Source organism: Oenanthe melanoleuca, chromosome 27, assembly GCF_029582105.1.
Source record: "Oenanthe melanoleuca isolate GR-GAL-2019-014 chromosome 27, OMel1.0, whole genome shotgun sequence".
Lineage (NCBI taxonomy): Eukaryota > Metazoa > Chordata > Aves > Passeriformes > Muscicapidae > Oenanthe > Oenanthe melanoleuca.
In genome coordinates this window covers 4663789-4682025 of record NC_079360.1, presented here as the reverse complement: position 1 = coordinate 4682025, position 18237 = coordinate 4663789, and the positions used below count along the sequence as shown (strand labels likewise).

General features: G+C 60.4%; 1 protein-coding gene and 1 long non-coding RNA gene across 6 annotated transcripts; one reads left to right on the top strand and one right to left on the bottom strand.

The window, feature by feature from the left end:
• The first annotated feature begins 2116 nt into the window (after positions 1–2116).
• LOC130264219 (uncharacterized) lies at positions 2117–6313 on the top strand. 5 transcript variants are annotated; one of them, XR_008842432.1, is made up of 4 exons: positions 2117–2199; positions 2510–2550; positions 2953–3043; positions 3495–3733. It is a non-coding gene; the product is annotated as an uncharacterized LOC130264219 (long non-coding RNA). The 5 variants fall into 5 exon arrangements; XR_008842431.1 differs by having other exon boundaries at positions 2128–2199; positions 2460–2550; XR_008842430.1 differs by lacking the exon at positions 2510–2550 and adding an exon at positions 2645–2710 and having other exon boundaries at positions 2154–2199.
• TBKBP1 (TBK1 binding protein 1) lies at positions 3830–17763 on the bottom strand. Its single transcript, XM_056512239.1, has 11 exons — positions 17721–17763; positions 16143–16386; positions 14713–14937; positions 14514–14636; positions 14327–14431; positions 13240–13381; positions 12999–13159; positions 12082–12131; positions 7962–8080; positions 6506–7248; positions 3830–5130 (listed from the first exon to the last, which is right to left on the bottom strand). The coding sequence occupies exons 3-11, from the start codon at positions 14932–14934 to the stop codon at positions 5002–5004; spliced, it is 1794 nt and encodes a 597-aa protein (XP_056368214.1). The 5' UTR covers positions 14935–14937; positions 16143–16386; positions 17721–17763; the 3' UTR covers positions 3830–5001.
• Positions 17764–18237: the final 474 nt, after the last annotated feature.

The window sequence follows — 18237 nt, the reverse complement described above, 5'->3', positions numbered from 1 at the left end:
AGATGTCACCCGCTGGCGTGGGGACATGGGGACTTGGGGACATTGGGGACATTGGGGACATGGGGACACGGAGCCAGGGGTGTCCCGCCAGGGGTGGGGGCACAGCCGGGGTGGGAGGGCGCTGCCACCCCTGGGTGGCTCTGGATGCCACTGCTGCGACATCCGCGGCGTTTAGTGGGGACAATCCCCCAGGGATGCCCTGGGGACAGCGGGAGGTGACAAACCCCAGTCCCTGTCACCTCAGCCCACCCCCCTCACGGCTGAGACAGGCCTGGCTTGTCCCTTGTCACCTCAGCTGGCACAGCCAGCCGCACTCGGGACCCCACCCAGAGCCACCAAACGCCACCAAAGGCCACCTTGTCCCCTGCCCCGCACCTTGGGGACAGCGCGGGGGTGGCACGGCGGGGGTCGGACACTGCTGGGGACAATCTTGTCACCACAGGCACGGGGGTGGCTCTGGGGACAATGAGAGGGTGGCACGGCGGGGCTCGGACACTGCTGGGGACACTCCTGGGGACACTCCTGCCACCACAGGCACGGGGGTGGCTTTGGGGACAACGAGGGGGTGGCACGGGGCGGGGGTGGGACACTGCTGGGGACACTCCTGTCACCACAGGCACGGGGGTGGCTCTGGGGACAATGAGAGGGTGGCACGGCGGGGCTCGGACACTGCTGGGGACACTCCTGTCACCACCGGCACGGGGGTGGCACGGCGGGGCTCGGACACTCCTGGGGACACTCCTGCCACCACAGGCACAGCCCGGCGCTGCGGGTGGCACTCGGGGACGGGGGTGTCGCAGGAAATGGGGCCACATTTCCCTCCCCGGACACCCCCACTTCCCTCCGCCGTGGGAAAGGGAAACTGAGGCACGGGGGGCTCAAAGTCACCCCACAGAGGGGACAGAGGGGGTGCGGTGGCCTCACCCTGCCCGGAGTGACACCGAGCTCCCGGGACCCCCCAGGCAGCGATTTTGGGGTGTCGGGACCCCCGGATTCACGCGAGCACCGTGGGGACATTGGTGCACGAGGAGCTCCTGCTGTCTGAAGGGAGGAATTTGGGGTTTTGGGGGGCTCGGGGGGGGGTCCCCGAGGGCTCGGGGAGGTGCTGAGTCAGCGCCGCCGCCCCCGGGATGAGTAACGGCAGCGGCGCTGGGCATCGATCACGTGATTTCAAAAAAAGGAGAGAAAGAGAGGAAAAAGAGAGAAAAAAAAGAGAGAATGAGGAGGAGGAGGAGGGCACCCCCTGACCGCAGCCAGGCCCCCCCGCGCCTCCCTCCCAGTCCAAACCCCGATTTTTGCCAATTTAAACCCCCCCGAAAGGCAACACCGAAAGTCTCAGTCGCCCTAAAAGCTTCGCTTTGCCCTGTTATTTTTATTTTTATTTTTTATTTTTATTTCTTTTTTTTTTTGCCTCTCCCGGATCTCCTCCCTCGGCTCTACCTGCGCATCCCCCCCTTGAGCTCCTCGCAGGCTCAAGGTGAGGTTGAAGCTCTTCTCGCCGCTTTTTTTTTTTTTAATTTTTTGTTTTTAATTTTTGGCTTTCCAGGAGGGGAAAATCAAAGTCACGGCAGCAGGAAAACACAGTAAAAAAAAAAAAATTAAAAAATAAAAAAAAAAAAAAAAAGAAAGAAAATTTTAAAAATGGAAAAGAAAAAAAATGGGGAGGTGATAAAGCCGCGGCACCGCGCGTTATCTCCTTCTCACCATCGCACGGGAGGCGCCTTCGCACCCTGCGGGGGGCCGGGCTGAGCCCCCAGAGCCGGGATGGGACCCCCGGAACCCCCCGGGGCTCCCCGGCCGGAGAACGGGTAAAAAACCACCCGGGGTAAAAAAAAACCGGAGTAAACACCCGGGGTAAAAATTACCCGGGGTAAAAAACACCCGGGATAAAAAATAACACCCGGAATTAAAAAAACCGGAGTAAACACCCGGGGTAAAAACTACCCGGGGTAAAAAACACCCGGGATAAAAAAAAAACCGGAGTAAACACCCGGGGTAAAAACTACCCGGGGTAAAAAACACCCGGGATAAAAAACCCACCCGGGATAAAAAAAACCACCCGGGATAAAAAAAACACCCGGGATAAAAAAAGAAACCACCCGGGATAAAAACCCCCCCAGCCCGCAGGAGGAGGGGGCTGCAGGACCCACAGGACACAGAGAATGGTCCCGGTGATGCTGCAGGACCCGGCAACTTAAAGTAAGTGTTTAAATAACTTCATTTAATGTATTACTTTTAAATATCATATGTCTGTCCAACGCAACCCCGGAAAAACTATTTTTAATTTGTTTAGCAGCCCTTGTAGTTATATTGTCACCGGGAAAGGTCCTGGTAGTGCTGTGGGACAGAGGGACAGAACTGTCCCCTCCCAGATCCTTCCCCTGATGTTTTGGGGTTTTAGTTTTTCTATTTTTCAGAGTCTCTGCTGCTTGCTGTGTAACTCTGAAACTCCATGTCAGGTGTTAGTCAGTTCTTTTCACAGCGTGGTGACAAAACAATTATTTTCTAGCTGGAGAATCAAGGTGATGCTGCAGGACCCGGCAACATAAAGTAAGTGTTGAAGTAACTTCAGTTAATGGATTAATTTTAAATATCATATGTCTGTTCAACACAACCCCAGAAAAACTATTTTTAATTTTTTTAGCAATCCTTGTAGTTATATTGACACTGGGAAGGGTCCCGGTGATGCTGCAGGACCTGGCAACTTAAAGTAAGTGTTGAAGTAACTTCAGTTAATGGATTAATTTTAATTATCATTTATCTGTCCAACACAAGCCCAGAAAAATTATTTTTAATTTGTTTAGCAACCCTTGTAATTAAATTGACACAGGGAGGGTCCTGGGTGTTGTTGGGTCCCTGTCCCATATCCTTCCCCTGAAGTTTTGGGGTTTTAGTTTTTCTATTTTTCAGAGTCTCTGCTGCTTGCTGTGTAACTCTGAAACTCCATGTCAGGTGTTGGCCAGTTCTCTTCACAGCGTGGTGACAAAACAATTATTTTCTAGCTGGAGAATCAAGGTGATGCTGCAGGACCCGGCAACATAAAGTAAGTTTTTAGGTAACTTCAGTTAATGGATTAATTTTAAATATCATATGTCTGTTCAACACAACCCCAGAAAAACTATTTTTAATTTTTTTAGCAATCCTTGTAGTTATATTGACACCGGGAAGGGTCCCGGTGATGCTGCAGGACCCGGCAACTTAAAGTAAGTGTTGAAGTAACTTCAGTTAATGGATTCATTTTAATTATCATTTATCTGTCCAACACAACCCCAGAAAAACTATTTTTAATTTGTTTAGCAACCCTTGTAGTTATTTTGACACGGGAGGGTCCTGGGTGTTGTTGGGTCCCTGTCCCAGATCCTTCTTCTGAAGTTTTGGGGTTTTAGTTTTTCTATTTTTCAGAATCTTTCCTGCTTGCTGTGTAACTCTGAAACTCCATGTCAGGTGTTAGCCAGTTCTCTTCACAGCGTGGTGACAAAACAATTATTTTCTAGCTGGAGAATCCAAACCCAAAAATCAGACCCAACGCTGAGGAAAAAGGGGGCGAGCCGGGGGGCTGAGGCTTCACAACCTGGGGCTGCTGTTGGAAAATTGACCCCAAGATGAACCAAAACTTTCAAAAATGTAAAACTCGTGACCAGGATCCATCTTGGATTTGATTTGGGTGCAGCCCCAGCCGGGCTCTTGCACTGCCCGAGGTGAATCCTTCCAATAAATCCCGATTTTATCCCGATTTTATCCCGATTTTATCCCTTTTGCTCTGTCTATTCTCTGTTCCAGCTCAGCCTTTCCAGGCAGCACCCCAGGAAAAGCGGGAGAAGGTCACCCCGCCACCCATCGCCCCCCCGGGACCCCCGGGCCGGGGTCTGCCCGTGTCCCTTCTGTCACTTTTGGTTTTGATTGTCCCGTTTTGTGTCACTCACCCGCCGAGTAAACCCGAAACGAGCAGCAGGACACCCCAAAAACCGCTCACCCCCACACAAGCGAGCCCGAAACCCCTTCCCCACCCCAACCCCATCCCCGGGGGGGGCACCTACAGCGGGACCCCCCTTTCCTTCCCCAGCCACCCCAACACAGGCGATGCTTCCCCCTCCCCCCACGAGACGTTTTGGGCGCTGGAACGATTTTATTGGAGTCGGTGGCGTCGCAGCGAGGGCGGGTCCCTCCTCCCGGGGGTCCCGGGGGTCCCGGGGGGCGTGGGGGTGACGGCCGAGCCCCCCCGGCTTTGCTTGGGGGGGGGGGATGTGCGCTGTGACACGGGGGGGGGACATGCAGCGCGGAGCGGCTCGGGGAGGGGGGACAGTGCTGTGGACCCCCCCTCCCCTCTCCCGGCGGCTTTGAGGTAGATCGAAATTTGGGGGGACGGGGGTGACGTGGTGGGGGGGCTCAGGGAGGGTTTGGGGGGTCAGGGGGAGCCCGCAGAGAGCCCAGTGCAATTCGGGGTCCACGCTGCTCCTCGGGGTTTGTTTTTCAGCAGCATCGTTGTGGGGAGGGCAGGGGAGGGGGGGAAGAATTTTTGGGGTGATTTTGATGTGAAAGGTGCTTGAACGAGGCAAAGGGGACCGAGAAGAAGCAGCTGCCCCCTCCCCGACCCCAACCCCGACCCCAACTCTGACCCCACAGCCGGGGGAGGGGCGGCCCCTTCCCCTCACCTTCTCCTGGGGGGTGGTCCCGGGACCCCTCGGATCCTCCCTGAGATCAAACAGCGACACTCGAGGGCGCAGAGGGGACACCCAGCGACACAAACCGCGTCCCCTCCGGCCGCCACCTGGCGATCCTGGTACCCGGAACATCCAAACCTGGCGCGGGGAGGGGGCGGACCCGCTCCGAGGAGGCTCTGGGGGGGCTCCGGGGGGCTTTGGGGTGAGGAGAGGTGGAGAAGGAGTGGTGGGGGCTCAGTTTTTCCGTAGCTACTGAAGACTTGGAGGTATTTCGGGAGCCGGGCGCTCCCGGTGTGTTTTCCATGCAGCATCCAAAGGTGGAGGGAGGGGGGAGCAAGGCTCAGATCTTGCTGTTCTCCAGGTGCGAGTCGATGTGTTTGACCAGCGCATCGTCCGGGTAGCCGATGGGGAAAGCCAGCTGGCACAGCGGGCAGCTCCGCACCTCCGAGTCCGCCGTCTCCAGCAGCAGCTGCGCACGGGAGGGGCACAGAGCCGGGCTGAGACCCTGCCCACAGCGGGCACCCCCTCCCCAAAACCCTCTGGCTTGGGTTGATGTGGATAGAAATGTGGATTCTGTCACATCTGTTAAACCGGGTGGGGCAGTGATTCCTTGTCTCCTGGTACAAATGATCTGCTAATGGGACATTAAAACCAGCTGGGGAAATCATCTTTATCTTTCCATGATCCACCCTTGATCCAGGAGGTATCTCCTGTTAATGGGCCAGGTGTTAAACCAGGTGAGCAGTGATCCTTATCTCTGTGGGGATATCTCCTGTTAATGGGTCAGGTGTTAAAAACCAGCTGGGCAATCATCTTTATCTTCCCACAGCCCATCCTCCCTCCAGGAGATATCTCCTGTTCATGGCCACTGAGTCCCAGGGCATGACTGATAAAATTCCATCATCCCACTGGGAGATGCTCCAGCCAGGGGAGGAGCCAAACATTTCCTACCCAGATAAAAACTGAGATTTTGGAACAGCAAGTTTCATCTTTCCACTGGATTCCAGAGGAAAACCAGAGCTTTCCACATCATCCCTGGAGCTTCAGAGGAAACTGCACCTTCTCCAGGAGCACTGCTCCAGCTGAACCACATCTGCCCCTGCAGGAGGATGCAGCCACCATTGAATGGGACTGTGCCAACACCCTGACTGACTGACGGGTGTCAGCTTGGATTCTGACCCTGGCAGGGTTTGGGATTGTTCTTTGTAATACTGCATTTCTATTTTAATTTTCCTGGTAAAGAACTGTTATTCCTAATTCCATATCTTTAGCTGGGAACCCCTTAATTTCAAAATTATATTAATTTGGAGGGACGGGGTTTACATTCTCCATTTCAAAGAGGAGCTGCTGCCTTTATTGGCAGACACCTGTCCTTAAACCAGGACACCCTGTTCCTTGGAGCAATGATCTCCACATACAATAGTCCATAAATCTCCCACCTTCTGGCCAGAGGCCACTCTCTTTGGAAAAGGACTATAAAAAGTGACTTTCCTAAAGAGACTCTGGGATCTCTTTCTCCCCAAGGGATTGAAGACGTGTCTGTCATCGGACAACTCAAGGATGTGTCCCGTCTGTTGGTAGCTACATCCCATCCTCTCTCTTTCTCTCTCTCTCCTTTTTACCTCTTTCTCTCTCTCTCCTTCTATCACCAAATTGTTTTCACGCAATAAACTCCATTGCTTTTTCTGCTGAACAAACCTCAACCTCTCACTTTTGCCTTTCACACCCTGGCTTCCAACCAACCATCACGACTCCCTCTGGGGCTGAGCGGATCGTGACATCTCCCCACCCCCAAAACCCCGCGGCGAGATTTTGGGGGGTGTGTGGGGGGAGACCCTCCTTACGTTGATGGAAGGCCAGGACTGGGCGTGCTCCGCTCGGGCGTAGGCGGCCGCCGTCCGGTGCGCGGCGTCGGCGTCGGGCGCGGGGAAGCCGGCGCAGAAGGAGGCGCAGCGGATGGCGCCGTGCTCGGGGCTGGGCGGGCTGGGCAGCGCCCACTCCTCCTCGTCGGACGATTGCTTCTCGAAGCGGACGTGCTCCTCGAAAGGCTCGTGGGCGCTCAGCGGGGCCCCCGCGCCCCCCAGATAAACCTCGCCGTAGGGTCGGTGCTTGGGCAGCGTGGAGGCTTCGGGCTGCAGCCAGAGCGAGCGGCTCTGCTGGTACAGAGCCACGTTGGTCACCTCCGAGTAGCTGCGGCGGCCCTGGAACCCCGCCTTGATGTGGCGGCTGGAGGGTTTGGCGTAGCCCAGCTCCATCCTCTCGCCGGGCAGGCGGTGCGGCGACGCCGAGGCCGGCGATGGGCAAGGCGGGGGCGGCGGGGCGGGCGAGCGGCGCTGCTGGGCTGGCGACTGGCTGGGGGGCGGCACCGGCGAGCGGCGCTGCTGGGCGGGCGACTGGCAAGGGCCGGGGGCTGGCGAGCGGCGCTGCTGGGCCGGAGATTGGCTGGGGGGGCCCGGAGAGCGGCGTTGGAGGGCGGGGGATTGGCACTGGGGGCGTCCCGGTGGAACGGGCGAGGGGCACTGAGGGGCGGGCGAGCGGCGCTGCTGGGCCGGCGAGTGGCACTGGGACAGCGGCGAGTGGCGCTGGCCTGGCGCGGGATAAAAAAGGGGGACAGGCGGGGAAAGGGTTCCGGGTTAGAGCGGAGGGATTGGGGAATCCGGGGGAATGAAATGTGAGGAGTGAAATGGGGGGATAATGGGGGGAATGAGATGGGGGGAATGAAATGGGGGAAATAATATGGGAAATGAAATGTGGGGAATAGTGTGGGGAAATGAAATGGGGGAATAATGGGGGGAATGAAATGGGGGAAATAATGGAGGAAATTAAATGTGGGGGAATGAAATGGGGGAAATAATGGGGGCAATGAAATATACCCCCAGGTACGGATATTTTGGGATGGGACAATCCCAGGTACGAATATTTTGGGATGGGACATTCCCAGGGTTGGACACCCCCAGGTATGGATATTTTGGGACAGGACACCCCCAGGTATGGATATTTTGGCATGGGACATTCCCAGGGTTGGATATTTTGGGATGGAACATTCCCAGGTACGAATATTTTGGGGTGGGACAATCCCAGATATGGATATTTTGGGATGGGACACTCCCAGGGTTGGATATTTTGGGATGGGACATTCCCAGAGTTAACACCCCCAGCCAGGGATCCATCCCCTCCACGTGGGACCCTCCCAGAGCCGCCCACCCTGAAGGACCGACACCCCTTAGGACGAGCTCCCCACCCCCTTTTCCCGATGTTTGCGCCCCCCATCCCCTCCTGGACCCCCCAGCGCCCCCTCACCGCCGTTGAGGCTCTTTTCCTGCAGCAGCGCCCGCAGGATCTGGCTCTGCAGGGAGCTGAGGTTCCGCAGCCGGCACAGCTCCTCCGTCAGCTCCGTGTAAGCCAGAGCCAGGTTCACCCTGCACAGAAACGCGGGATCCTTTCAGCAGGGATTAAATCCTGCTCAATCCCCCACCAGGGGTTAAATCCCTCAGCAGGGATTAAATCCTTCAGCGGGGTTTAAATCCTTCAGCCGGGGTTTAAATCCTTCAGCCGGGGTTAAATCCTTCAGCAGGGTTTGACCTCCCCGCTGCAATTTTTGTGTTTTTGTTTCGTTTTGGTTTGGTTTTTTTAAATAAACGCGACTAAAATAAGTTTAGTGCTACAGCCTGGACGGTGTTTCCATCACTCATCCAGCAAGTTCCTAAGGAAATAATGACCCAGGGTAAAAAAAAAACGTCACCCCAGGGTGTCTGAAGTTCCCTCTCCCCACCCCAGCCGACAGCAGCAGATCCAGAGACAATTCCCAGAGGGGACACTGAGGGTGACACAGCCCCGCTGTCCCCTCTAGAACCAACCCAAAACCAACCCAAATTCACTTTTTTGACTCAAAAGTTGTGTCCGAGGATGGGGCGGGTGCTGCTCCCCACCCCCGCTCCCGGCGCTTGGAAGTGCTGCCAAAATCATCCAAAATTATCAATTCTGCCCCAGGCTGGGGTCGTTTTCTCAGCCGGGATTCTCGGTGGGAAAAAAGGGAGAAGGGAGGAGGGAAAAGAGGGAAGAGAGGAGAGAGAAGAGAGAAGAGAGAAGAGAGAAGAGAGAAGAGAGAAGAGAGAAGAGAGAAGAGAGAAGAGAGAAGAGAGAAGAGAGAAGAGAGAAGAGAGAAGAGAGAAGAGAGAAGAGAGAAGAGAGAAGAGAGAAGAGAGAAGAGGAAGGAGAAGGAGAAGAGAGAAGAGAGAAGAGAGAAGAGAGAAGAGAGAAGAGGAAGGAGAAGGAGAAGGAGAAGGAGAAGGAGAAGGAGAAGGAGAAGGAGAAGGAGAAGGAGAAGGAGAAGGAGAAGGAGAAGAGAAGGAGAAGGAGAAGGAAGGGGAAGGACCCTCGGGGCCGGAGCTCGGCGCGGCCCCGCTGAGCTGTTGTGACACCGCGGTGACAGCGCCGGGCCGGGCAGAGACCCCCGGGGCACAGAGAGAGAGAGGTGGGAAAGGAGGAGGAGAAAAGTGAGGAGAAAAGTGAGGGGAAAGAGTGAAGGGGGAAAGAGGAAAAGAATAGAGAGGTGAAGAAAAAAAAATAAAGAAAAAGGTGAAGAAGAAGAGGGAAAGGAGGGAAAGGGAAAGAATAGAAAGGAGGAAAAGGAAGAAAAAGAAAAGGGAAAGGAGGAAAAAAAGGAAAAAGGGAAAGAAGGGGAGGAAGAAAATAAGGAAAAGAAAGAGAAAGGAGAAAAAGGAGGAAAGGAAGGAAAAGAAGGAAAAGGAGGAAAAGGAGGGGAAAAAAAGAGAATTACGAAAAGGAGGAAAAGGAAAATATTGATAAGAATTTGGAACAGGAGGAAAGGAAGGAAAAGGAGGAAAATGAAAGAAACCACCAAACTAAAACCAGAATCCCAGGGGGGCACACCGAGGATGGGTGCAAGAGTCACTAAAACCCACAAAATCCCCCCAAAACCGCGGGGAGGGGAGTGGGAGGGGCGGTGTGACCCCCAAAAAAACCCCACCCTGCTCTTTCCAGGGCTTTCCTCAAGATTCGGCTCCTGATTTTTCCCGGGAAGGAGCGCAAGGGGGAATAAACGCGAGCCGAAAACAACAACAACAACAACAACAACAACAACAACAACAACAACAACAACAACAACAACAACAACAACCAAAAAAAAACCCACAAAAAAAACCAAAAAAAAAAACAAAAAAAACCCAAAAACCAAAAAAGTCTAAACTTCAGAAAAGAAACTCAAAAAAAAGGAGGAAGATCGGGACGCGGGGGGACCCCCGCCCCGCGCACACCGCAGCAGAAAATCACCCGGAGGTGGAAAACGCCGATAAGGCGCTTTTCACACCCAAAAAAAAAAACAGCGGCGGAGAGAAGCAGGTGACAAAAAAAAAAAAAAATTTAAAAAGCTGAATCGGCAAAAAAAAAAAGAGCGCTGAGGGAAAAAAGCTGTGCCCGGGGAGGGGGCGAAGGTGCCTCAGTTTCCCCATCCCAGCGTGGTGAATTTGGGCTTAAAAATAAAAATTTTGGGGATTGGGGAATGTTAATGGAGATATTTGGGGGTTTTAATTTCCGTGGAGGGAGAGGAGTGGGGGGGACATGATGGGGGGTGGAAATAAAAAGGGTTTAATGGAAATAAAGGGGAATTAATGGAAATAAAGGGGGTTTAATGGAAATAAAGGGGGTTTAATGGAAATAAAGGGAATTAAAAAGGGGAAGGGAGAGATGGGACCCCCCAGGGAAGGATCCAGCCCACCCCGGATCCATCCCCACGCTCTGATCTGCAGCAGGACGACAGGAGAAGGAACCGGCCCCACCTCGGTGTCACCTTTGGGGGTTTTAGGGATCCGGGGACACCTTGGTGTCACCTCAGTGCCACTTTTGGGGCTTTGGAGGGTCTGGGGACATCGGTGCCACCTCGATGCCACTTTTGGGGGTTCAAGGGGTCCAGGGACATCACCCCGACTTCGGTGTCACCTTTGGGGTTTTTAGGGGTCCGAGCACACCTTGGTGTCACCTTTGGGGGTTCAAGGGATCTGGGGACATCGGTGCCACCTCGGTGTCACCATCAGCCCTTGGGGGTTCAAGGGTCTGGTCACGACCCCGCTCTCCCCGGATTTGGGGTGTTTTGACCCAAACCCCCAAATCTGTGAGCTCCAAGTGCCCATCCCAGCACCCCACAGAGCTCGGGTGCCACAAAGGGGACACCGGGAAGTGACAAGGAGGGACAGAGGAGCAGCGCTGGCACCCAAAACCGGCCGGAGGAAACGCTGCGGGGTTTGGACAGAGATGGAACAGCGGCTCCGAGGGGCCGGGAAACGCTCCCGGGGCTGTCGGGGCTGGAGCGGGGCGGGGATGGGTCGGTACCGGGTGCTTGGTGTGGATCCGGGCCCGGTGATGGGGATGGGTCGATGCCCGGGGGCGGGGATGGGTCGATGCCCGGGGGCGGGGATGGGTCGGTGCCCGGTGATTGGGGTGGGTCGGTTTGGCACGAATTGGGGCCACGGGGGTGGCACGGATTGGGGCCGCACGGTGCCAGTCGGTGACCTCGGTGCCGCTCGGCGCTGTTCAAAGCCCCTCGGTGTCACTCGGTGTCACTCGGTGTCGCTCGGTGTCACTCGGTGCCGCTCGGTGCCGCTCGGTGCCGCTCGCTCGGCAGCCGCGAGCCGTCAGTGCCCTCTGGAGGCAGCGCCGAGCCGGTACCGGGCACCGGGACAGTGCAGGGACACAGGGAACGGGCACCGGGAACGGGACACTGGGCACCGGGACAATGCAGGGACACCGGGAAAGGGACACCGGGCACCGGGACAGTGAACGGACAGCGGGAACGGGGCACCGGGGCAATGCATGGACACAGGGAACGGGCATCGGGAACGGGGTACCGGGCACCGGGACAATGCACGGACACCGGGAACGGGGCACCGGGACAATGCACGGACACCGGGAACGGGGCACCGGGCACCGGGACAGTGAATGGATAGTGTGAATGGGGCACCGAGAACGGGGCACCGGGCACAGGGACAATGAACGGACACTGGGAATGGAGCACCGGGCACCAGGACAATACCTGGACACCGGGAACCGGACACTGGGCACCGGGACAATGAACGGCACCGGGCACCAAGACAGCACTCGGCAGAGGGCACCGGACACGGGAAAGGGGCACCGGGCACCGGGACAATGCAGGGACACCGGGAACCGGACACCGGGAAAATATTTGACACCGGGAACTGGACGCTGGGAACCGGAAACCAGGAGCCGCCCCCGCTCAGCTCCCAACCCCCGGGGCGCAGCGGGAGATTTTGGGGTGCGGGATCCCCCCCGTCCCACTGCAGCGCTTCAATACCGGGACCCCCCCGGGATCCCGAGGCGCCCCACAGCAGCTCCCGCGTGTCCCCAGCGCCCCCAGCCCGCGGCCCAGTCCCCTCCCAGCACTTACTGGTCGTCGCCCACCTTCTTCACCCAGGCCATGTCCCGCTCCGACTGCTCCTGGGGACAGCAGAGCCCGCTCAGCGCCGGGACCCCACTCGGGGCGTGGGGGGTCTATGGGGTTAGACCCTGCTCCCAGTGACCCCCTCAGAGCCGGGACTCCCCACTCGGGGCGTGGGGGGTCTATGGGGTCAGACCCTGCTCCCAGTGACCCCCCCAGCACTGGGACCCCACTCGGGGCGTGGGGGGTCTATGGGGTCAGACCCTGCTCCCAGTGACCCCCCCAGAGCCGGGACCCACTCGGGGCGTGGGGGGTCTATGGGGTCAGACCCTGCTCCCAGTGACCCCCCCAGCACTGGGACCCCACTCGGGGCGTGGGGGGTTCTATGGGGTCAGACCCTGCTCCCAGTGACCCCCTCAGCACCCAAACCCCACTCGGGTCGTGGGGGGTCTATGGGGTCAGACCCTGCTCCCAGTGACCCCCCCAGCACCGGAACCCCACTCGGGCCGTGAGGGGTTCTATGGGGTCAGACCCTGCTCCCAGTGACCCCCTCAGAGCCGGGACTCCCCACTCGGGGCGTGGGGGGGTTCTATGGGGTCAGACCCTGCCCCATTCCCACTCCGGCACCCCTCATTACCTAAACCCCACCCACCGAGGATAGAGGGGGGTCCTGTGGGGTCAGACCCTGCCCCATTCCTGCTCCCAGACACCCTCAGCACCCAAATTCCACCCACCGAGGGTAGGGGGGCGTCCCGTGGGGTCAGACCCTGCCCCATTCCTGCTCCCAGCGCCCCACTCACTGGGAATGAGGGGTCCTGTGGGGTCAGACCCTGCTCCCAGCGACCCCCCCAGAGCCGGAACCCACGCGGGGCGTGGGGGGTTCTGTGGGGTCAGACCCTGCTCCCAGCGACCCCCCCGCCCCTCACCTGCTCCCGCGTGTCCCGCAGGTGCTTCAGCTCCTCCTGCAGCCTCTCGCACTCGGCCTTGAGCTGCTCCTCGCGGTGCTGGGCGCGCTGGTTCTCCTGGCGCGCCGCCTCCAGCTCTGCCTCCAGCCCGCGGCTCTGCCAGCCCGCGGCTCGCTCCAGCACTGCGGGCACGGCTCGGCTCAGCCCCGGCGCGGCCCGGGGGGCTCGGGGGGCTCCGGGGGGAGCGGAGGGGGCGGCTCACCGTGGCTCAGGCCGGGGTTGGGGTGCAGCGCGATGAAAGGCACGTCCTGGGTGCTCAGCCCGGGGAAGGCGCCGCTGTCGCGTTGTCGCAGCTGCTGCTCCAAGCTCCGGATGCGGCTCAGGTGGGTCTCCACCAGCGCTCGCTGCGTGGGGAGGGGATGGGGCTGAGGCTGTGCCCCCTCCCCGGGACTCATCCTGACCCCTCCCAGAACTCACACACGGATTTTGGGGTGGGTTTTGGATGCGGTGATGGAGGGGACAGGGCTGAGCTCCGGTCGAGCTGTGCCCCCTCCTCGGGGTTGATCCCGACCCTTCTCAGCACTCACACACGGATTTTGGGGTGGGGTTTTGGATGCGGTGACATCCCAGCACTCACACACAGATTTTGGGGTGGGTTTTTGGATACAATGATGGAGGGGACAGGGCTGAGCTCCGGCCGAGCTGTGCCCCCTCCTCGGGGCTCATCCCAGCACACACACACGGATTTTGGGGTGGGTTTTTGATGCGGTAACACCCCAGAACTCACACACGGATTTTGGGGTGGGTTTTGGATGCGGTGATGGAGGGGACAGGGCTGAGTCTGTGTCCCCTCCTCGGGACTCATCCTGACCCTGAGTGTGTCCCAGCACCCACACAAGGATTTTGGGGGGCGGGTTTTAGATTCGGTGATGGAGGGGACAGGGCTGAGCTCCGGCCGAGCTGTGCCCCCTCCTCGGGGCTCATCCCAGCACTCACACACGGATTTTGGGGTGGGTTTTTAGATGCAATGACGGAGGGGACGGGGCTGAGGCTGTGTCTCCCCCTCGGGGCTCATCCTGACCCCTGTGTGTGTCCCAGTACACACACACGGATTTTGGGGTGGGTTTTTGGATGGCAGGAGTGGCTGGGAAAGGAGAGCCGGGGCACGAGGACAGCAGAGCCGGGATCATCCCTTGGGAAATGGATAAATCCGAGCACATGGATAAACCTGAGCATCCCTAAAAACCCCCAAAACCCCACGACCCTGCACCCCCGAGGGTGGGGACACCACGGGCTGTCGTGGGGAAGGGAGGGGACCCCGCTGCCCCCCGCTGGTGACTGTCACCCACCATCTCCCCCAGCTCGGTCTCCAGATCCGCCTTCTCCACGCACAGCTTCTCGTACGCCTGGATCATCTCCTCCAGCTGCTCCTCCCGCTCTTTGCTCTTCTGCAGCTGCCGCGGGGATGAAGCGGAGGGGATTTGGGGGTGGCCGCGTGGCTCGGGACCCCCCAAACCCCCTCCCAGACCCGCTCACCTCGTGCTGGAACTGGTTGAGCTGCTGCTGCAGCGACGCCTTCTCGCTCTTGAGCAGCGAGTTCTCCTTGGCCTCGTAGAGGGAGAAGATGTGCTCCTCGCCGAACTCGCCGATCAGGGGGTACTGCGGCCGCGGGCAGGCGGTCAGAGGGGTCCCCCCGGCCCCACGCCCCCCCCGGGGCTCCCCCTGACCCCCTCACCTTGACCTCGTACATCTTGAGGCGGCGCTTGAGGGTGGAGTTCTCCCTCTCGAGCGCCGTCAGCCGGTTCTTGATGTCGTCGTAGGCGGTGATGAGGGCGAAGTGCGAGGCCGAGCACATCTCCCCCGACAGGTCGGTGTTGGGGCTGTCCAGCCAGTCCTCGTCCGGCCCCAGCGCCTCCTGCGTCAGGATGCTGATGTCGTCCTCGAACATGGAGTCCATGTCCTGCCTGGGGGACGGGGACGCACGGGTGACATCGGTGACACCGAGATGTGGGGACACCGAGGTGGGGTAGGGGGAGCCCAGGTGGGGTCACAGCAGGAGCTCAGCCTGTCCCAGTGGCAGCAGTGACAATCCCAGGAGGCGCCACCCAGCCCCGCGCTGTCCCCTGGGGTGACAAAGCGACGCTGGCCGTGCTCTCACCTCCATCCCCGCCAGGAAAAGGGGGGACAGAAACCCTGACACCCCCTCAGCCTCCATCAGGACGAGAGTGGGAGCAGAGAGCACCCCCAGGTAGAGCCCCCCGAGGTGGGGAGGGGACACACGGTGACTTTCCTGGCGTCCCCTCCCGGGAGCGAGCACCAGAAATAGCGTCCGGTGCCGCTGCCTCCCGCCCTGCGCCGCACGCGAGCTGCTTCCCGGCCTCCCACGCCTCTCGCAGCCGTGTCCTAAATTCCGGAGCTGCCACTCACCCACCCCCCCCACACCCCACGGGAGCCACCTGGCCCCCGGCACTGTCCCCAGCCCCTCCCGGGGGTCCCCGCGCCGCCCATCCCGCTCTGCGAGGGTTCGGGGCGGTCTCTGGTGGTTCCCGGTGGGAAAAGCGCTTCAGGCCAGGTCAGCTCACTCTGTCCCTCTGTCCGTCTGTCCCTCCGTCCCACCCAGGGACCCCCGCGGGCACCGGGCACGCGCGGCCCGGGCGGCTCGGCAGAGACATCTGGGAGCCAGCGCCGCACGAATAATTCATGGCACAGAGCTGGCGGAGGGAGGAGAGATCTGCAGGGGGACGTGGGGGGGGACAGAGGGGACAGCACGGTCCCCTCGAGCCGCCGGTGGAGCCTGGGGACAGCCCAGCCACCCTCCCCCCACCGGCCGGGGGTCCCGTCCGCAGGGACACGGAGAATAAATGAATAAATCATGGGCTGAGACCCCTCCAGGGGTCCAAAATCCACCCCCGGGGCGGTGACAGAGGGGACAAACCTCTGCCCGGGCAGGGAGGGCGCTGCCACCACCCCCGGGGAAACTGAGGCACCCCCAAAACCAAGATGAGCCTCCCCCAAATGAAGCTCCCCGGAGCCCTGGGCTGTTCCCAGGAGGCACCGTGGTGACAGTGACAGGATTCTTTGTCCCCAGCACGCGGCTGTGTGTGCCCAGGCGGGTTCAGAGCTGCCCGAATGGCCGTGCCTCAGTTTCCCCTGCCCGGGGAACACCTGCCTTGCAGCGGGCCCCAGGCGCGGGGCGGAGCGGCGCGGGCTGGGCAGGGCTGCGGGCGGGCACGGGCGTGTCACAGGAGTGTCACTGGCGTGTCACTGGCGTGTCACAGGCGTGTCACAGGCGTGTCACTGGCGGGTCTCAGGACATCGGCCACCGGAGGATCGGCGGGAGCCGCTGCTGCTCTCATCGGGTCCCCACGGCACCGCCGCTCCCCCTGCGCTCCTGGCCCCTCCTCGAGGCCTGGGGGGGAAAAAAAAGGGAAATTTGGGACTGGGACAATGCGGGAGGGTTCGGCTGGCTCGGAGCTCCGGTGGGGATGGGGACACGGGGTGGGAAAGGGGATGGGATGAGGAAGGGGATGGGGATGGGGATGGGGATGGGGATGGGGATGGGGATGGGAATGGGGATGAGGATGAGGATGAGATGGGGATGAGGATGAGGATGAGGACGAGATGGGGATGAGGATGAGGATGAGGACGAGGATGGGGATGAGGAGGGATGGGATGGGGATGAAGATGAGGATGAGGATGGGGATGAAGATGAGGATGGGGATGAGATGAGGAAGAGGATGAGGATGGGGATGAGGATGAGATGAGGATGAGGATGGGATATTCCAGGCTGTGTGTGCTGCCGGGCCGCTGGCACCCGGCTGGGCTGAAGACAAGATTTGCCCCCCCCCCTCCCCAAAAAAAAAACCTTTTGTGTGTCGGGAGGATGCACTCGGTAGGACCCGGCCTGCCCCGACCCGGGACGAGCCCCCTCCTCATTGCTGGGACCCCCCGGGCGCTGTGCCGGTTCTGGGGGGCTGGGGGGGCGCGGGGAGGGGCGGGGGGCACGAGAGAGGGCAGCGGGCGTGGAACCGGCGCGGAACCGGCGCGGAACCGGGGGAGAACCGGCGGGGAAAGGGGCCGGGCCCGGTGCGCGGTGAGCGCGGCCGGGGGTCGCAATGGGGTGAGCGGGGGGGGGGTCCGGCCTGCGGCGGCCCCGGAGCCTCCGGGAAACCGTCCCCGAACGGCCCCGGCCCGGCCCGGAGCCCAGCCCGGGGGTCGCAGGGAGGGGGACGGGGACGGAAACGCAGGAGGGGTCCGGGGCGGAGCCGGGACGGGATGAGGATGAGGATGGAGACGGGGATGGGGATGGAGACGGGGATGAGGATGAGGATGGAGAGGAGATGAGGATGAGGATGGGAGATGGGGATGGGGATGGAGCAGGAGATGGGGATGGGGATGGAGCCGGGGATGGGGATGGAAGCGGGATGGAACCAGGGGTGGAGATGGGAACGGAACCGGGGATGGGGATGGGGATGCGAAACCAGCCGGGGATGGAGACGGGAATGAGGATGGGGATGGAGACGGGAATTAGGATGAGGATGAGGATGAGGATGAGGACAGGATTGGGGATGAGGATGAGGATGGAGCCGCGGATGATGCTGAAGGCGGCGGGGGGAGCTGGGGCTGGCGCCGGGGCTGGGGTCGCGCAGAGGCGGCAGAGGACAGGCCCGGTGGGGCGGGGGCAGCAGCTCCGTCCCCCCCCCGGCCCCTCCCGCTGTCCCCCGGCCCAGGCCCCGCTCTCACCCGCGCTGCCGCTGCGCTGCGGCGGCGCCCGCCGGGATGCGGCTCCGTCCCCGCCCCGCCGGGTCCCGCTGCCGTTCCCGGTCCCCGCCGCAGCTCCGGCCCCGCCGCCGCCGCCGTTTCTTCCGCTCCGGAGACACCGAGAAAACCACGTGGGCACCGGGCGGCCGCCAGCCCCTCCCCCGCCACGCGCGGGGCCGCCCCCGGGGCTGTGACCCCCCCACTCCGGGGCACGGCCGCTCCCGGGGATGCTCGGGGGGGACACACGGGCTGCACCCCGGATCCTCGCACCCCTCCCGGGACCTGCGCCGACCCTCGGGCCCCTCCCGTGCCCGCAGGACCCCCCCGAGGGCCGGGGGGCTTCTCCCTTCATCTCGGGGGGCTTCTCCCTTCATCCCGGGGGCACCGCGGAGCCGCATCCCCGCGCGATGGGGGCCGGGGTCCCGCCCCCCTGACTCCCCCCCGCCTTTCCCCGAGTATTTTATTCCCTGAATTGCTCCCGGAGCCGCTTCCATTATGG

Bases quoted from the DNA above. Each gene is read 5' to 3' on its own strand.
- TBKBP1 (XM_056512239.1), bottom strand. From the start codon at position 14,934: ATGGACTCCATGTTCGAGGACGACATCAGCATCCTGACGCAGGAGGCG. The intron at 14,432-14,513 runs GTGAGCGGGTCT...TCCCCGCGGCAG, and splicing joins TCAACCAGTTCCAGCACGAG to CTGCAGAAGAGCAAAGAGCG. The intron at 13,382-14,326 runs GTGGGTGACAGT...CTCCCCACGCAG, and splicing joins AGACCGAGCTGGGGGAGATG to CGAGCGCTGGTGGAGACCCA.